Raw genomic sequence first — 16,428 nt, 5'->3', positions numbered from 1 at the left:
GAGACATCAAAGGAGCGAGCTGGGTCATCTGGGGCTCTGAATCCATAAACCAGATTTGTCCATATTCTCGAAAGAGCTCAGAGATGAAGCCTCACCTGCCTAGCTCTATCAACATGTTGTCATCCTTTGGGGAATCAGATTTCATGGAAACAGCACATTTTACCACAGTTGTTTAACACAGCTGATTTGACACAGCTACTTTTGATGCTTGACGGTGAGGGTGGGGGTACATTTTAAGGCTGCCAAAATGGCTCAGTGTTTAATATCACATAATATGCATGTCAGATAAACATTCCTGACTCCTCAGTCCTCGCCCCAGCATCTGGGATAGATGAGGAATGGAATTGGCAATTTCAAAAAAGAAAGCTAGGGCTGGGCACAGTGGCTCATGCCTGTAATCCCAGCACTTTGGGAGGCTAAGGTGGGAGGATCACCTGAGGTCAGGAGTTCAAGACCAGCCTGGCCAACATGGAAAAACTCCATCTCTAATAAAAAATGTGAAAATCAACCAGATGTGGTGGCACACACCTGTAGTCTCAGCTACTCAGGAAGCTGAGGCAGGAAAATCGCTTGAACCCAGGAGGCAGAAGTTGCAGTGAGCCGAGATCGCACCACTGCACTCCAGCATGGGCGGCAGAACGAGACTCCGTCTCAAAAAAAAAAAAAAAAGCTAGAAGTTTAATGATTTGTTTATTATGCCAGGCCAAATTGTTCTTGCACCAAAATGTCCTCAAGCTGAAATGCCTAAATGCAAACAGCTGCCTCAGACAGTCACATGCCCTATTTGATCTGTGTCACAGATGGAGCTGCATTAACCATATTCATCACCTAGTTTGCATGAATATTACACAGTTCAGTTCTGAGCTGCCTTAGAGGGTGGGGTACCAGCAGCCATCTCATTTGGTACCCAGGACCACAAGGATCACAGTTTGGAAGCAACATCACACGTCAATTCCATTACTTCTGAGCTGTGTGACCCTGGGGAGAGCACTTAATTTCTGAAACCTTCGTTTCCTCATCTGCAAAATGGGGATAACAGTAGTACCCACCCTGCAGGGCTCTAAATGAGATAATAAAGTGTCCCAGTACTGTTATCATAATCATGTCATGAACTAACAAATGGGCTTATTATTCAGCTTTCTATATAGTCTCCCAATGGTCTAATGATCAGAAGGATGGTGCCAAGTAACTAGAGGAGGCCAGCACCTGTGCTCCTCTATAACTCAGGGCCTGCTTGGGGTGGGGAAGGCCCACGTCCAAACCAACAGTTACCCTTGAGTGCCCAGCTGCTCCCTGGCCTGGACTCTGAAGTTGGAATTGGTAGTTTCCTCTTGGGAATTGGTCCTGTCCTGATTTAGTCAGAGGAGCTGGTTTAGTCTACAAGAGAGATGATTTCTTCTTGCCATGACTGTTGGAGCTGGTTGCTCTGGTTTCTCTGGTACAAAGTTTCATTTTATAGGAACCTAGGGAACCAAGAACTTCCTAAGGGTACATATGGGGATCTCTGTTAACATTAACCTTTTGGGAGACCAAAGTATTACCTTAACTTATATTATACATATGCTGCTACTTGAAGTCAAAACATATCCAACCAGAGTTAGGAAGTGGGCCTTTTATTAATATATTACCTTGCTTCAGATTTCGACTGTTTCATTAAAAAACAAACCAAAAAACTGCCATAGAGAACTGGTTTCTGAAGCAATCTCCACTTTGGTATGCTTACTTTGAGTGGGTGGTCTTAGGGAAGTAATGAAAAATAAATAAAATATGAACATATATCACAAATGATTTTAAAAACATATTTTACAAATACATCTTTAAGAATAAAGCGATGTCTAAGTTTGTTTGCTTTTTAATGCTTTCTGTGGATACTTCATGCCACCCACTTTGTGTTTCCTTATACAGGAAATGCTTCTACAGAGAGGAATGGGGTCTCTTTTAGTGTTCAGAATGGAGATGTGTGCCTTCACGATTTCACTGGAAAACAGCACATGTTTAACGAGAAGGAAGATTCCTGCAATGGGAAAGGCCGTATGGCTCTCAGAAGGACTTCAAAGCGGGGAAGCTTACACTTTATTGAGCAAATGTGATTCCTTTTTTCTAAAATCAAAGCATGATGCTTGACAGTGTGAAATGTCCAATTTTACCTTTTACACAATGTGAGATGTATGAAAATCAACTCATTTTATTCTCGGCAACATCTGGAGAAGCATAAGCTAATTAAGGGCGATGATTATCATTACAAGAAGAAATCAAGACATTACACCATGGTTTTTAGACATTTCTGATTTGGTTTCTTATCTTTCATTTTATAAGAAGGTTGGTTTTAAACAATACACTAAGAATGACTCCTATAAAGAAAACAAAAAAAGGTAGTGAACTTTCAGCTACCTTTTAAAGAGGCTAAGTTATCTTTGATAACATCATATAAAGCAACTGTTGACTTCAGCCTGTTGGTGAGTTTAGTTGTGCATGCCTTTGTTGTATATAAGCTAAATTCTAGTGACCCATGTGTCAAAAATCTTACTTCTACATTTTTTTGTATTTATTGTCTACTGTGTAAATGTATTCCTTTGTAGAATCATGGTTGTTTTGTCTCACGTGATAATTCAGAAAATCCTTTCTCGTTCCGCGAATTCTAAAGCTCCTTTTGGAGATGATATAGGATGTGAAATACAGAAACCTCAGTGAAGTCAAGAAATAATGATCCCAGCCAGACTGGGAAAATGTAAGCAGACAGTGCCACAGTTAGTTCATACAGTGCCTTTGAGCAAGTTAGGAAAAGATGCCCCCACTGGGCAGACACAGCCCTATGGGCTCATGATTTGACCAACAGAGTGGAGAGACCATATTTTAGCCCCACTCACCCTCTTGGGTGCATGACCTGTACAGCCAAACACAGCATCCAATACGAATACCCATCCCCTGACCGCATCCCCAGTGGTCAGATTATACAATCTGCACCAAGATGTTTAGCTTTATACCTTGGCCACAGAGAGGGATGAACTGTCATCCAGACCATGTGTCAGGAAAATTGTGAACGTAGATGAGGTACATACACTGCTACTTCTCAAACTCTCAGAGCCTTTAGGAACAGGAGAGTAGACTAGGATTCCTTCTCTTAAAAAGGTACATATATATGGAAAAAAATCATATTGCTGTTCTTTAAAAGGCAACTGCATGGTACATTGTTGATTGTTGTGACTGGTACACTCTGGCCCAGCCAGAGCTATAATTGTTTTTTAAATGTGTCTTGAAGAATGCATAGTGACAAGGGGAGTAGCTATTGGGAACAGGGAACTGTCCTACACTGCTATTGTTGCTACATGTATTGAGCCTTGATTGCTCCCAGTTATATACAGGGTCTATCTTGCTTCCCACCTACATCTGCTTGAGCAGTGCCTCAAGTACATCCTTATTCGGAACATTTCAAATCCCTTTTAGTTAAGTCTTTCACTAAGGTTCTCTTGCATATATTTCAAGTGAATGTTGGATCTCAGACTAACCATAGTAATAATACACATTTCTGTGAGTGCTGACTTGTCTTTGCAATATTTCTTCTCTGATTTATTTAATTGTCTTGTATTTATATGTTAAAATCAAAAATGTTAAAACCAATGAAATAAATTTGCAGTTAAGATCTTTAAGTTTGGTAATTTTCACAAAGGAAAAACATCTGCAGTCTCTTTCCCTGGTGGCCTGGCATGGAAGTGGTAGGACATGCTGATTAAGGCAAACACAATTGGCTGGGCATGGTGGCTCACACCTGTAATCCCAGCACTTTGGGAGGCTGAGGCAGGTGGATCGCTTGAGTGCAGGAGTTCGAGACCAGCCTGGGCAGCACAGGGAGACCCCTGTCTCTACAAAAAATTAAAAATTAGTTAGGCATAGTGTTGTGTGCCTGTACTCCTAGCTACTCAGGAGGCCGAGGATGGAGGATTGCTTGAGCCTGGAAGTTTGGGGCTACAATGAACCACGATTGTGCCATTGCACTCCAGCTTAGGCGACAGAGCGAGACACCATCTCTTAAGAAGACAAACATAACAGTAACATCTTTTGGAAAACAGCAGGTACCCTGTGACTATGAAATTAGAGCAAGGGTTGTTCTGCCTCATGAGATCAGTTTCTGAGGTCTCCTTTCCCATTACTCTTTCAAGATTATCTCTTCAACACATTGCCTTTGGCCTGTAGGCAATGTACAAGACCCAATTCAGATCTCATCCAAGTATCCACTTCCTCAGTGTCAAACAGGTAGGACTACTGAAAAGTGAGAACAGGATTTGGGATTTCTGCATTGCTGGTTAGCATGTGGGATCCCCAAATACAGGAAGCTGGCCTCACCCTCGCAAGAGGTCTCTGAGCAACCTCTTCTTGCAAAGTCCTCAGCTCCCACAAAGATGCCGAGTACTAAATTCATAAGGAAGATGTGAGATCCTCTAGATTGGGGGAGGGGTGAGACCTCAGAAATCAATCCCCCAAAACAGATTATATAACCAAAATATACATAAAAGGATGCACAATGTCCAGTATCCTTTAGGTCCCGCCCCCTTATTTTTCCTACTGTGTCTGTGCTGTGGTCCTTAAGCTGAATTCTCTCATCTATTTTTCTTACTTTAGACAGACATACGGCAGGACAGAGAGTGTTTCTGAGAAGGATCCTCCTTTGGGTTTAAGATTGATCCCACAATCTGAGACTCTATTGTAAGGAAACAGAGGTGGTGCCAATATTAGGAGGCAAGGAGTGTCAGGGCAGAGGCCAGTATTTAAAGAAGTATTTCCTCAAAATATTGGAGTAGTTTTTTGTTGTTGTTTTTTTCTCAAAACACACTGCAGTCATTAACCCCACAAAGGAAGTCTGCTGACTTCAGTGAGCAGCATCATGATCGTTCTTACTGAAAATGGTGAAGTAAGCCAGGCAAGCACCTGTAGTCCCAGCTACTTGGGAGGTGGAGGCAGGAGGATTGCTTGAGCCAGGGAATTTGAGTCCATCCTGGGCAACATAGAAAGACCTTGTGTCTTTAAAACAAACAAACAAACAACGGTGAAACAGCTTCAATTGGGATACTGGGTATGTCTAACAAGGTCAACTAGGAGTCGGTCGGTTTGTCAAAGGCCATTTAGACAAAGATCTAATTTACTGCATAACCAATTCACAGAGTGGACTTGTTTGCTGTCATTTTGTCTCCCTAAGAGCATTTTAAGGACTAGTTTGTCTCTGTCTCTGCTCCTTGCTGTTCTAGTTGGAGTCCGAAGGAAAGGAAAAAGGAAAGACTGGGTAGGCATAAGAACATAATCTTCAATTTGAAGAATTCTTATCAGTGTATACCTTTTTTTTTTTCTGAGACAGAGTCTCGCTGTGTCACCCAGGCTGGAGAGCAATGGTGCAATCTTGGCTCACTGCACCCTCCACTTCCTGGGTTCAAGCAATTCTCCTGCCTCAGCCTCTTGAGTAGCTGAGATTACAGGCGCCTGCCACCATGCCCGGCTAATTTTTGTATTTTTTGTAGAGATATGGTTTCACCATATTGGCCAGGCTGGTCTTGAACTCCTGACCTCAAGTGATCCACCAGCCTCAGCCTTCCAAAGTGCTGGGATTACAGGAGTGAGCCACCGCGCCTGGCCAGTATACACTGCTTTCTTTTCATGTTAGTCTCCAGGTACAGCATCAAGAAGTCAGAGAAGGCAAAAATGGAATATATGTTCTTTTAGAATATATTCTTTTAAATATATTTAATAAATATATTCCTTACTGTGAAGAAATCTTGTTCCCTGGTGTTTCCTCTCTTTGTCTCTTAGTCTCAAACGAGCTACAGGAAGCTGGAGCAGAGACAAATTCAACATTCTTTAAAATGTAATGAAAAAATGATTTCCAGTCAACTAAATTATCATAGAAATAACTAAATTTGGTGAATTGGTCATTTTCAGCAAATTCATTCAGAATTGACCTTCTGGGTCAAAGATGGAGTGATTTTCTTTAGAGCCAAAGACCTGAACCCTACAAGAGAAACATTTATTGGTTTCCACCTTGGATGTTAACACGGGGCTCTCTGGAAACTACCTGGGCTGAAGCCTCTGTGGCAGGATGATGGCAGATCCTCTGGCTGGGGTCAGAAAAATCATACATGGTGCTGCCCCAGGGTCCAGTTCTGGGTCTTCATTTTTATGGAGATCATGAATCAGCTTCAGAAACAATAACATTCCCTATCATTATACTATGTCTGATTTTTGACAAATATTTGAGAAATGACTTGGAGACAAGTTTCTATTGGTGATAACCAGAGAATGGCTTCATGGATATGGGGACCAAGATATGGAGGTTTTGCACCTCAGGGATATGAGGATACTAAAATGTGAGACTGATTTATTATATAGCACAGCTTTCTGGTCCAAAATGAATCACTAAAATTTGCTTTGAAATTTAAAAGCTAAAATGGAGTAGCCTGCCTTCTTGGTTTTATCCCAGAATTTTGAGCTTATTGAAGAACATAGCTTATATATTGCTATGCAATCGCATAGACCAAAGCCGAAGCATGTAGATTGCCTATACACCAAAAGGGGTGCAAGTGTGCATAGCAGAATTAGCGAAGAATGAAGTCAGGAAACTGAAAATGTTTCTGTACTAGGTGGAAATGCCAGATAAGGAGCAAAGATCATCAGTTATTTCCCATATAGCTGCAAAATCAACTCCTAAAGAAGGACCCAATGGAAACAAATGCCACAATGAAAAGAAGCAATGATCCCAGCTTTTAGATGCAGATGAATACATGAAAATTCTAGCAAGAGTACCTATTCAGATTCCGAAACATTTAGTGATGATAACAATGTCTAGTTTCATTCACCCCTAGACCACAGCAAATTCTTCATGGAGGCACATCACATGGATCGCTGCATAATTCAAGAGCCAATATTAAGAAAACAAAGTATTATATGAAGTAATATGTGAGCTGAAGAGGGGTTTGGTGCTTTAGTTGAGTGACAGAGTAAAGCCATAGATTTATGTTCTGGAATATCTAACATAAACTTGGTTAAGGACCAAACATAAGGAAACGCAGCTAAGCAGGACTGATTTCATTTACTCATTCGAGCAACATTAATCGAGCTCCAACTATATGTTCAACACTGTACCAGGCATAGTAGGAGATACCAAAAGACTGTTTCAATGAATAACGTACATTCCAATTAGGAAAATATGCTTCATCCACACATGAAAACATAAATAACAACAGGAGGCAATACATTGTGGCCAAGTGACAACGAAATTAGCTATGATTTATTAAGTATTTTTCTACTAGCCAGGCTTGTGCTAAATGCTTTATATTCATCCTCTTGATCTTAAGTCATCCTGTGAGGTAGGTGCTATGATTATCCCCATTTTACAGATGAGAACACTGAAGTTCAAACATGTAAAACGGGATGCCAAAGGTCATACGACTTGTAAATGACAGAACTGACATTTGAACTCAAAATGAACTGACTCTAAGTCCTAAGCTCTTACTAAACCAATGGCTACAGAAATTCAGAAAATGGGGAAGGCTAATAGAGGGGCTGAGCTGGCCGTTAAGGGAAAGATAGGCTTCAGTTAGTCAAGGAGGAGGAAGAAGGGCGGAAGGGGTCAAGCATAGAGTAAATGCATGGAGACTGGCAAAGAGCTTGCGGAAATTGATTACATTAGTCTAGCTGTCCAGTGAATTCCTATGTGGGCCAGATTTTGCTGGACAATGAATACCAGGCCGAAGATTGCGAACTGTAGGTTATCAGCAGCCACGAAACATTATAATGAATGCCAAGTTTCAAGCTGTAGACCTGTGGCAGATGAACTGCGAACCTGCCTGGGGAAGCGGCGCCCAGGTGGCTAGGGGCGGGGTCACAGGCGCCAGATGTGTCGCTGGGGCACCTCTCCGGGCCTTCCCCCTTTTTCTTCCGGGCTGGGTCCCGCTACTCCAGTTCCGCTAGGCGGCGGAGACGGGGCCAGGGGCGAGACTACAATCTTGACCCTCAGAGGGGTGCCCAGGCGGCCGCGGTAGGCGGCCCTCTTTCTCCGGCCTCGGGTGGGACTGGCACCCGTCTCAGGGGGCTCCACACTACCACACAGGGAAGCCAACTCGTCCGCCGCCCGGAGCCGGCTTCCCCTAGACTCCCGAGGGCCGCCTCCTTTTTCGTCCCCCCGAGGCCGCGACTCTGAGGGTTCCGCTTTGCGGCGGAGGCGGGGCCAGGGGCGGGAATGTGGGCGGGGCCGTGAGGTCGTTTCAGGGCGCGGGGCGGGGCCGCCCCCTTACCTGTGCCCCTCAGGGTTCCAAAGGTTCCACTCCGCGGCAGGGGCGGGGGCGGGTCCAAGGCGCCCAGGTGGCCGCGGCAGAAGGGCCTGTTTCTCTGGCCTTGGCTGTGGTTGGCAGCCGGCCGGGGAGAGAAGGGACTCAGGGAGGCAACCTGGTTCCCGCCCGTTGCTGATTTCGCAGCGGCTCTCCCTGGCCGCCCCCTTTTCCTTCCCCCTCAGGCCGCGACTTGGAGGGTTCCGTTCCGCGGCGGGGGCAGAGCCAGGGGCGGGGCTGAGCGCGGCCTGGGCGGGCTCCCCGGCGGCTGGGGCTGGCGTCTTCTTTCCGCCCGGGGGACCTCTTCGCGACCGCCGGGACGTAAAAGGGGCTTGGCAGGGACGTCCTCGCCCCACTCCCGGAACCCAGTTTCCCGCTGCTCCGGCGAGCGTCGGGAGCCCAGCAGGCCTGGCCGAGGCGGGACCTTCGTCGCTCCAGCCCCCGTCCCCGCCCCCGCGCCTTCCCGCCGCGCGGAGCTCTGGTTGGCTTGCTTTCTAACCGGACTTTGGTGCTAGCGTTTAGAAAAGTCTCGACCTTCTCCGGCCCGGTCCCATCCCAAGAACCGACTAAGGCTGTGAGTGTCCAGGAACCAGACCCGCTTGGAGGCCACAGCCCCGACGTCCCGCGCCCACGCGGCAGATCGGGCGCTGCGGCCCGGGAGCCTCGGGGAGATGCGGAGCAGGAGCAATTCCGGGGTCCGCTTGGACGGGTACGCGCGGCTGGTGCAGCAAACCATCCTGTGTTACCAGGTAAGGAGGGACCGCCCCCAGGGAACGCGTGGAACTGCCCTCTCGTGTAACTCATTCTCCTTCCCAGGCCTCTGGCCCTCTTGTGACCTGAGACCTTGCAATTAAGAGTTTGCTATTTGAATGTAGTCCTTGCTAGCCAGTGATTACCACCCCATTGCCACCCCGTGCTCCTTAAGATTCAGGGGACCTAACTGTTGCTACAGCTACTTTTCACAGAATTCTTTGGCCATTGTTCAGGATGAGAATGAGCCGCCTCCGTGCCCGGGTCCAAACTGCCTCTTTTTGCATTGACTCTGCTTTTTTTGGACGAGAAGAGGTGGAGTGGGGGCGGGGGGGGTTGGACAGACTACACTGAATGAGAACAGTAGACAGGAGTGAAGAAGCTCCTGAAGTTTACTGAGGACTCTGCAGTGTGGGGCGACAGCTACTGTCCCTCCCATGAGCTGTCTTGGTAGAGACCCACCTGGGAAGCCCTTAGGGGCTACTTTGGTTGCTATTTTACAGATAAGAAAATTGTGAGGCTAGAAAGGTCACTGCATGTAGCAGGTCAGACCCAAAGGCTCCCAAGCTCACAGGGTCCTATGACACTGCCCATGTGGTCCGAGGTATGAATATGCCTGCTATGCTTTTGATTCCTGGGCTAAAATTATATGTGGGTCCATCAGTGTAAGACCACTGAACTATTTTTATTCCTAGTGAAGACAGCAGCTATGTTTCTTGCCCTCAATCAACAGCAACTATTTATAGGGCCTTCAAAGTCAATGAAGGGAGTGGCATTCAGGGGTTAGAGGCCTGACCTGCAAGCTGGGAGCCATGGTCATTTCCAAGGCACTGACGGTTTTCCCTTCTTAACTAATTTCTTAGCTTTGTTTCCTCACTTAGGAAATATTTGTGGTGTATCTGTTATATGCAAAGCACTCTACAAAGTGCTGGGGTTACAAAGAATAAATGATCGTAGTATAGTAACATTTATGCATAGGGTATAGGTCCAAAGTCCCTTATCTCTTTTCTTTGTTGTTGTTTGTTGTTTGTTTTTGAGACAGGGTCTCACTCTGTCGCCTAGGCTGGAGTGCAGTGGCGCGATCTCGGCTTACCGACACCTCCGCCTCTCGGGTTCAAGCGATTATCCTGCCTCAGCCTCCCGAGTAGCTGGGACTACAGGCGTGCGCCACCACGCCCAGCTAATTTTTGCATTTTTAGTAGTGACGGGGTTTCACTGCGTTGGCCAGGCTGGTCTCGACCTCCTGACCTCTTGGCCAGGCTGGTCTCGACCTCCTGACTTCAGGTCATCCTCTCACCACGGCCTCCCAAAAGTGCTGGGATTACAGGCACGAGCCACTGCACCTGGCCTCAGAGTCCATTATCTGAAACGCTTTGGACCAGTTGTGGTTTGCCCATCAGAAATGTTTGGCTTTTAGAAAAGTAATATGTGTACAACGTACTATATATACCATATAGTACTATATATACCATAATAACTGCAGCCAGATCTGGGCAGCACCCCTTCGTCAAACAGGTTATTACTTCCACATCAGAATATGAATATTCACATAATTTCAGTAAAGGCTGAAAAGAGTTTCATGTTAGTTCGGCTCATCTTTTGCCCCCAAAAGAGCTTGCTGCAAACTTACGAAAACACTTTAAATTTTCAGAGCTTACTGGCTTTTGAGATTGCACATGAAGGATGATGGTCTTTATTTTGAGAGCTTTGAGGAAGGACCCCTCACCCAGTTTGTGGGAGCAGTAGAGGAGTCCTGGAAGAGATGATGTTCAAGTTGAGAGCAGGAGAAGAAGTAGGCAGGCAAATGAAGGTTATTTTTCCCCTTCCTTCTTGGAATATATTCTAGTTACATCTATAAAGTGTTTTAAAATCCAAGTTGAAAAACCTTTCCCTTCATGACTGTGATGGAGAAGGCTTTAAGGAGAGCTGATGAAGCTTGGTTCTTTTGTCAGACCTGGGTTTGAATCCCCTGCTCTGCCTTGAATGACATGTGTGACCTTTCTTGATCCCTTCTGAGTCCATGCCCTCATCTGTAAAGTGAGGATAATAACACTTGCTTCCACTGAGTGTTTCTAAGGAAAAAATTAGTGCCTCCTACCTTGTCTGGCACCTACTGGGCAACAGTAAATAATGGGTGCTCTTGGTGGTGTTATGATTTTGATAGAGGCCACACGTTTGTGCCCAGGCCTCGTGGTCCTTGCAGGAGTACTCTGGCTCATGGTGCGCCCTTTCCTGAAGGTCCTGCTACAGCTCCGCATTCCTTGAGCATAAATATGTCTCCCCATTGATGCCAAGAGATCCTAAGTACAGAGACCTTATCAGTTTCCTTCCTTTGCATCAAGCAGTGGCCAAAGGCATGAAAGGTACCCTTAAGTACTTGTTGGTAAAAGACTTCCAGCAGGACCTGAGCCATCCTAATAACCCAGCTATCTGTTGAGGCTTGTCTTCCCTCAGAAGCAAAAGAATTGTCTTCTCATTAAAGCAAATCTGTGAGATTGGACTTTCCTCCCCAACATTTTAATGATTAAAAAAAAAGTTGTGTGAGCCTTTAGTTGTATTTATTTTGGGGGTAGTTGGTGAGTAGCCCTCATGTTTGCCCTCTTTTTCCCTTCGTGTGTCGTCAAGCTCTTCTGGCTAACCAGGATACTCCCAGCACAGTTCTGCTGGGAGATGCCATGCGCCCACAAGTGCAGAATTGCGCCCATTCACCCCCACAACTAGTGTTCACAGTTGTAGAGCCCTAACCCATTCAAGGCCTCATCACGTTCTCTGAGTAATCTTAGGCAGGTCCCCTAACTACTCTAGAAAAACGAATGAGCACTTTTATGTTATGTATATTTTACCACAATTAAAAAAAAGAATGAGCTGCACGAACGGTTTCTAAAGTGTATGCTGTATCTCCCCACCTTCTGTAGATATGTGCAGATGTTTAGGAGGCATTTTTTTAGTGTCAGCTGGTAACAAGCTCTAAACTCTGTTTCTGATTTGCTTTTTAAATTGAGATCAATTTACATTGGTTTCATTTGTTAGAAATCATTTTGTGTTAAATATGCCAAGCTAATCACCATTTGAAGGGGTGGCCTGCCCCTCCACACCTGTGGGTATTTCTTGTCAGGTGGGACGAGAGACTGAGAAAAGAAGACTCAGAGACAAAATATAGAGAAAGAACAGTGGGCCCAGGAGACCGGTGCTCAGCATACAGAGGACCTGCACCGGCACTGGTCTCTGAGTTCCCTTAGTATTTATTGATTACTATTTTCACTATCTCAGCAAGGGGAATGCGGCAGGAGAACAGGGTGATAGTGGGGAGAAGGTCAGCAAGAAAACGTGAGCAGAGAAATCTGTGTCACAAATAAGTTCAAGGGAAGGTACTATGCTTGGATGTGCACGTAGACTAGATTTATGCTTTTCTCCACCCAAACATCTCAGTGGAGTAAAGAGTAACAGAGCAGCATTGCTGCCAGCATATCTCGCCTCCTGCCACAGGGTGGTTTTTCTCTTATCTCAGAATAGAACAAATGTACAATCGGGTTTTATACAGAGACATTCAGTTCCCAGGGGCAGGCAGGAGACAGAGGCCTTCCTCTTATCTCAACTGCAAAGAGGCGTTCCTCTTTTACTAATCCTCCTCAGCACAGACCCTTCACGGGTGTTGGGCTGGGGGACGGTCAGGTCTTTCCCGTCCCATGAGGCCATATCTCAGGCTATCTCAGTGGGGAGAAACCTTGGACAATACCCGGCTTTCCTGGGCAGAGGTCCCTGCGGCTTTCCGCAGTGCATTGTGCCCCTGGTTTATGGAGAATGGCGATGACTTTTACCAAGCATACTGCCTGTAAACATTTTGTTAACAAGGCACATCCTGCACAGCCCTAGATCCCTTAAACTTTGATTCCATACAACACATGTTTCTGTGAGCTCAAGGTTGGGGCTAAAGTTACAGATTAACCGCATCTCAAGGCAAAACAGTTGTTCAGGGTACAGATCAAAATGGAGTTTCTTATGTCTTCCTTTTCTACATAGACACAGTAACAGTCTGATCTCTCTTTCTTTTCCCTACAGTCATTCTTCTGTTAGAGGTAATAGTTGGTTCACATAATTTCAGTAAGGGCTGAAATTATTAAATTAATTAAATTATTTAATATTAATTATTAATTATTAAATTAAATTATTAGTTAAGCTAACATCTTAACTAATTCCTTTTCCTGTATCTGTGAAAGAGAAGAACTTTTCCCATTAGTCATTTGCCAAATATACTTGCTGCTAAATATTATTTGAATCTTTAATGCAAAGAATGAAAGAGCTATGGTTACAAAAAGGTCCTTTTGCAGGTTTGATTTTGTAAATATATATACTCGAGGAAGTATCTTTAAACATTTGTTGCCTTTAAAAGAAATTTTTAGATTGTTTTGGCTCAGGTAAGAAATATGAACTTTGTACATTTTTTTCACTAACAGCTGTTTGAAGGCTCCTTAATAAAAGTATTAAGTATGAAATGGTGATAAGAGAATATGGATCAGAAGGAAAAACAATGGTCAAGGCAGTGTTCACTGTAACGACAGATTATTTGATATAATAAAGCAAATAACTAACAGACTGGGACAGTAAATACTGTTATTTAATGGCCATGGAATTTAAAATGAGAAGAATGGAATAAATAAAACATGGAGTATGGAACAAATAGTAACAATAATAAAGAGGAATTTGGGAGAGAGTTAAAAAAGATATAATTAAGTATTAGAAAATAATAATATGGCAGAAGAATAGGAAGAGACTGGAGTGAAAGTGTTTTTGTTTGTTTGTTTGTTTGTTTGTTTGAGATAGTCTTGCTCTGTTGCCCAGGTTGGAGTGCGGTGGCATGATCTCAGCTTACTGCAGCCTCCACCTCCTGGGTTCCAGTGATCCTCCTGCCTCAACCTCCGGAGTAGCTGGGATTACAGGTGTGTGCCACCATACCTGGCTAATTTTTGTATTTTAAGTAGAGATGGTATTTCACCATGCCAGGCTGGTCTTGAACTTCTGACCTCAAGTGATCCACCTGCCTCGGCCTCCCAAAGTGCTGGGATTACAGGTGTGAGCTACCGCTCACAGCCAGGGGTGAAAGCATTCTGAGGGCCTTATCCCATTAAGAAGGAGGATGAAGGTATTATCCTAGCTTTTAAGATAAGAGTTTGTGTTTAAGCATTACCGTTAATATATGTGGCATATATAACTTTATTTTTATTTTAATTTTGAGACAGTCTCGCTCTGTCACCCAGGCTGGAGTGCAGTGGTGCGGTCTCAGCTCACTACAACCTCTGCCTCTCAGGTTCAAGCGATTCTCCTGCCTCAGCCTCCTGAGTAGCTGGGACTACAGGCATGTGCCACCACGCCTGGCTAATTTTTTGTATTTTTAGTAGATACGGGATTTCACCATGTTAGCCAAGATGGTCTCGATCTCCTGACCTCGTGATCCGCCCTACTCAGCCTCTCAAAGTGCTGGGATTATAGGCGTGAGCCACCGCGCCAGGCCTCTGGAATATATAACTTTAAAAACGATTGCAGAATAAAGAAAATCTGATCATCTGAGTGAAGGGAGGAAAAGGCTGCTGGGGAGGGTAGGAAGTAAAGAAAAAAGTGTGGTAAATATAAAGTACAAAATAAGATGCAAATAAATCCAACTATACAGTATTAGTAATCACAACAAGAGTCTTCCTCATTAGTATAGTGGTGAGTATCTCCACCTGTCACAACGAGTATAAATGCTGAAATCCACCAGATAATAGAAATTATTATTATTATTATTTTGAGACAGAGTCTTGCTCTGTCACCCAGGCTGGAGTGCAGTGGCATGATCTTGGCTCACTGCAACCTCCGCCTCCCGAGTTGAAGCAGTTCTCCTGCCTCAGCCTCCCGAGTACCTGGGATTACAGGCACCATCATGCCTGGCTAATTTTTGTATTTTTAGTAGAGACGGGTTTCGCCATGTTGGCCAGGCTGGTCTCCAACTCCTTACTTCAGGTGATCTGCCCGCCTTGGCCTCCCAAAGTGCTGGGATTACAGGCGTGAGCCACTGCACCTGGCCCAGCTAATAGAAATTATTTTTTAAAACTTTTTAAAAGGTGTATGTCATTTGTAAGAGACAAAACCTAAAACATAGGATACTGAGAGGTTGAAAGTAATATAGTGGGACAAGATGTACTGGACAAAACTAACCAAAAATACGTTGATGTATGAATATCAGACCGAGTAGACTTTGAAATTTTTTAAAAATTATATTAGGGATACAGAATGGTATTGCTAGATGACAGAGGGCTAATTCACCAATAAAAATATAGCAATTTTAAGTCTGCAGAATACTAACAACATAGCTTCAATGTAAAGCAAAATTTGACCTAACTATAAGAGAAGCTGACAAATCCATAATCTTAGTGAGAGTTTTTAAACCCTCTCTCTTAGATACTGTTAGTTCAAGCAGAGAAATAATTAGGCCATAGAAAATTGGAGCACTGTAAGAAACAAATTTGATTAAGTACACTTACATAGAATTCCGCACTGAACCAATAGGAAATACTTATTTGTTTCAGCTTCACAAGATATATTTTTCAAAAAGTGATGACAGATTAGAATATAAGGGAAATCTCAAAAAATACTGAAAGATCAACTTTATGCATGCCACACTTTTTTTGGCCAAAATGCAAGAAAATTAGAAAACAATAACAAACAATTGCTAATGCCTGTCATATATGTTTGGAAACTTAGCAAGCCTGCTTCTGAATATGTCATGGATCAAAAAAGAAATTATAATGGAAATTATGAAAGAGTTAGAACTGAATGACAGCAAAAGCATTCCAAATAAAAATGTATGGGATTACAGCTAAAGTGGGGTTTGAAGTGAAATTTATATCCTTACGTGTATATATTGGAAAAGAAGAAAGATTTAAAAATTAATAAACTCACAGTTGTGAAAAGGACAACAGAGTGTATTCAAGAAAATAGAAGAAAGGAAATAATAAGGGTACAAGCAGCAATTAATGTACTATAAAACAGACAGCAAAGATGGACAAAGCGTAAAGCTGATTTTTTGAAAAGACTAGTAAATAGGCAGACTTCTGGCAGGGTTGGTGAGAGGGATCAGGAGAGGGAGGAGGGACAAATGAATAATACAGGAGTCCCCCTTATTCACAGGGGATACATTCCAGACCCTGTGGGTGCCTGAAACCACAAATAGTAGCAACCCTATATAAACTATGTTTTTTCCCTGTACATAGATACCTATGAGAAAGTTTATAAGTAAGAGATTAAGAACAATAATAATAAAATTGAACAATTAAAACAATATACTGTAATAAAAATTATGTGACTGTGGCCTCTCTCTCTCAAAATATTTTAT

The 16,428-nt window shown here is 43.8% G+C and overlaps 2 protein-coding genes across 24 annotated transcripts in view; both read left to right on the top strand.

Annotated features, from left to right (window-relative positions):
- Nucleotides 1-3,647, top strand: part of ADGRG2 (adhesion G protein-coupled receptor G2) — a 133,849-nt gene extending 130,202 nt beyond the window's left edge. For all 12 annotated transcript variants that reach the window (XM_063660460.1, XM_063660459.1, XM_063660461.1 and 9 more), the window contains one exon: nucleotides 1,906-3,647. In XM_063660460.1, coding sequence (XP_063516530.1) covers nucleotides 1,906-2,090 — 185 coding nt within the window. In that variant the 3' untranslated portion in view covers nucleotides 2,091-3,647. The remainder of the gene's footprint in view (nucleotides 1-1,905) is intronic.
- Nucleotides 3,648-5,509: 1,862 nt separating this feature from the next.
- PHKA2 (phosphorylase kinase regulatory subunit alpha 2) overlaps nucleotides 5,510-16,428 on the top strand; it is a 94,802-nt gene continuing 83,883 nt past the window's right edge. For all 12 annotated transcript variants that reach the window (XR_008497057.2, XR_010125465.1, XM_063660452.1 and 9 more), the window contains exon 1: nucleotides 5,510-9,058. Coding sequence is in view for 10 of the 12 variants with exons in the window: in XM_063660452.1 (XP_063516522.1) it covers nucleotides 8,981-9,058 (78 nt within the window). In the remaining 2 variants the exon portion in view is untranslated. The remainder of the gene's footprint in view (nucleotides 9,059-16,428) is intronic.

The sequence above is a fragment of the Pongo pygmaeus genome, chromosome X (assembly GCF_028885625.2).
Source record: "Pongo pygmaeus isolate AG05252 chromosome X, NHGRI_mPonPyg2-v2.0_pri, whole genome shotgun sequence".
In the NCBI taxonomy this organism is placed as follows: domain Eukaryota; kingdom Metazoa; phylum Chordata; class Mammalia; order Primates; family Hominidae; genus Pongo; species Pongo pygmaeus.
The sequence above is the reverse complement of the archived record's forward strand: the minus strand, read 5'-3'. Positions and strand labels throughout refer to the sequence as shown.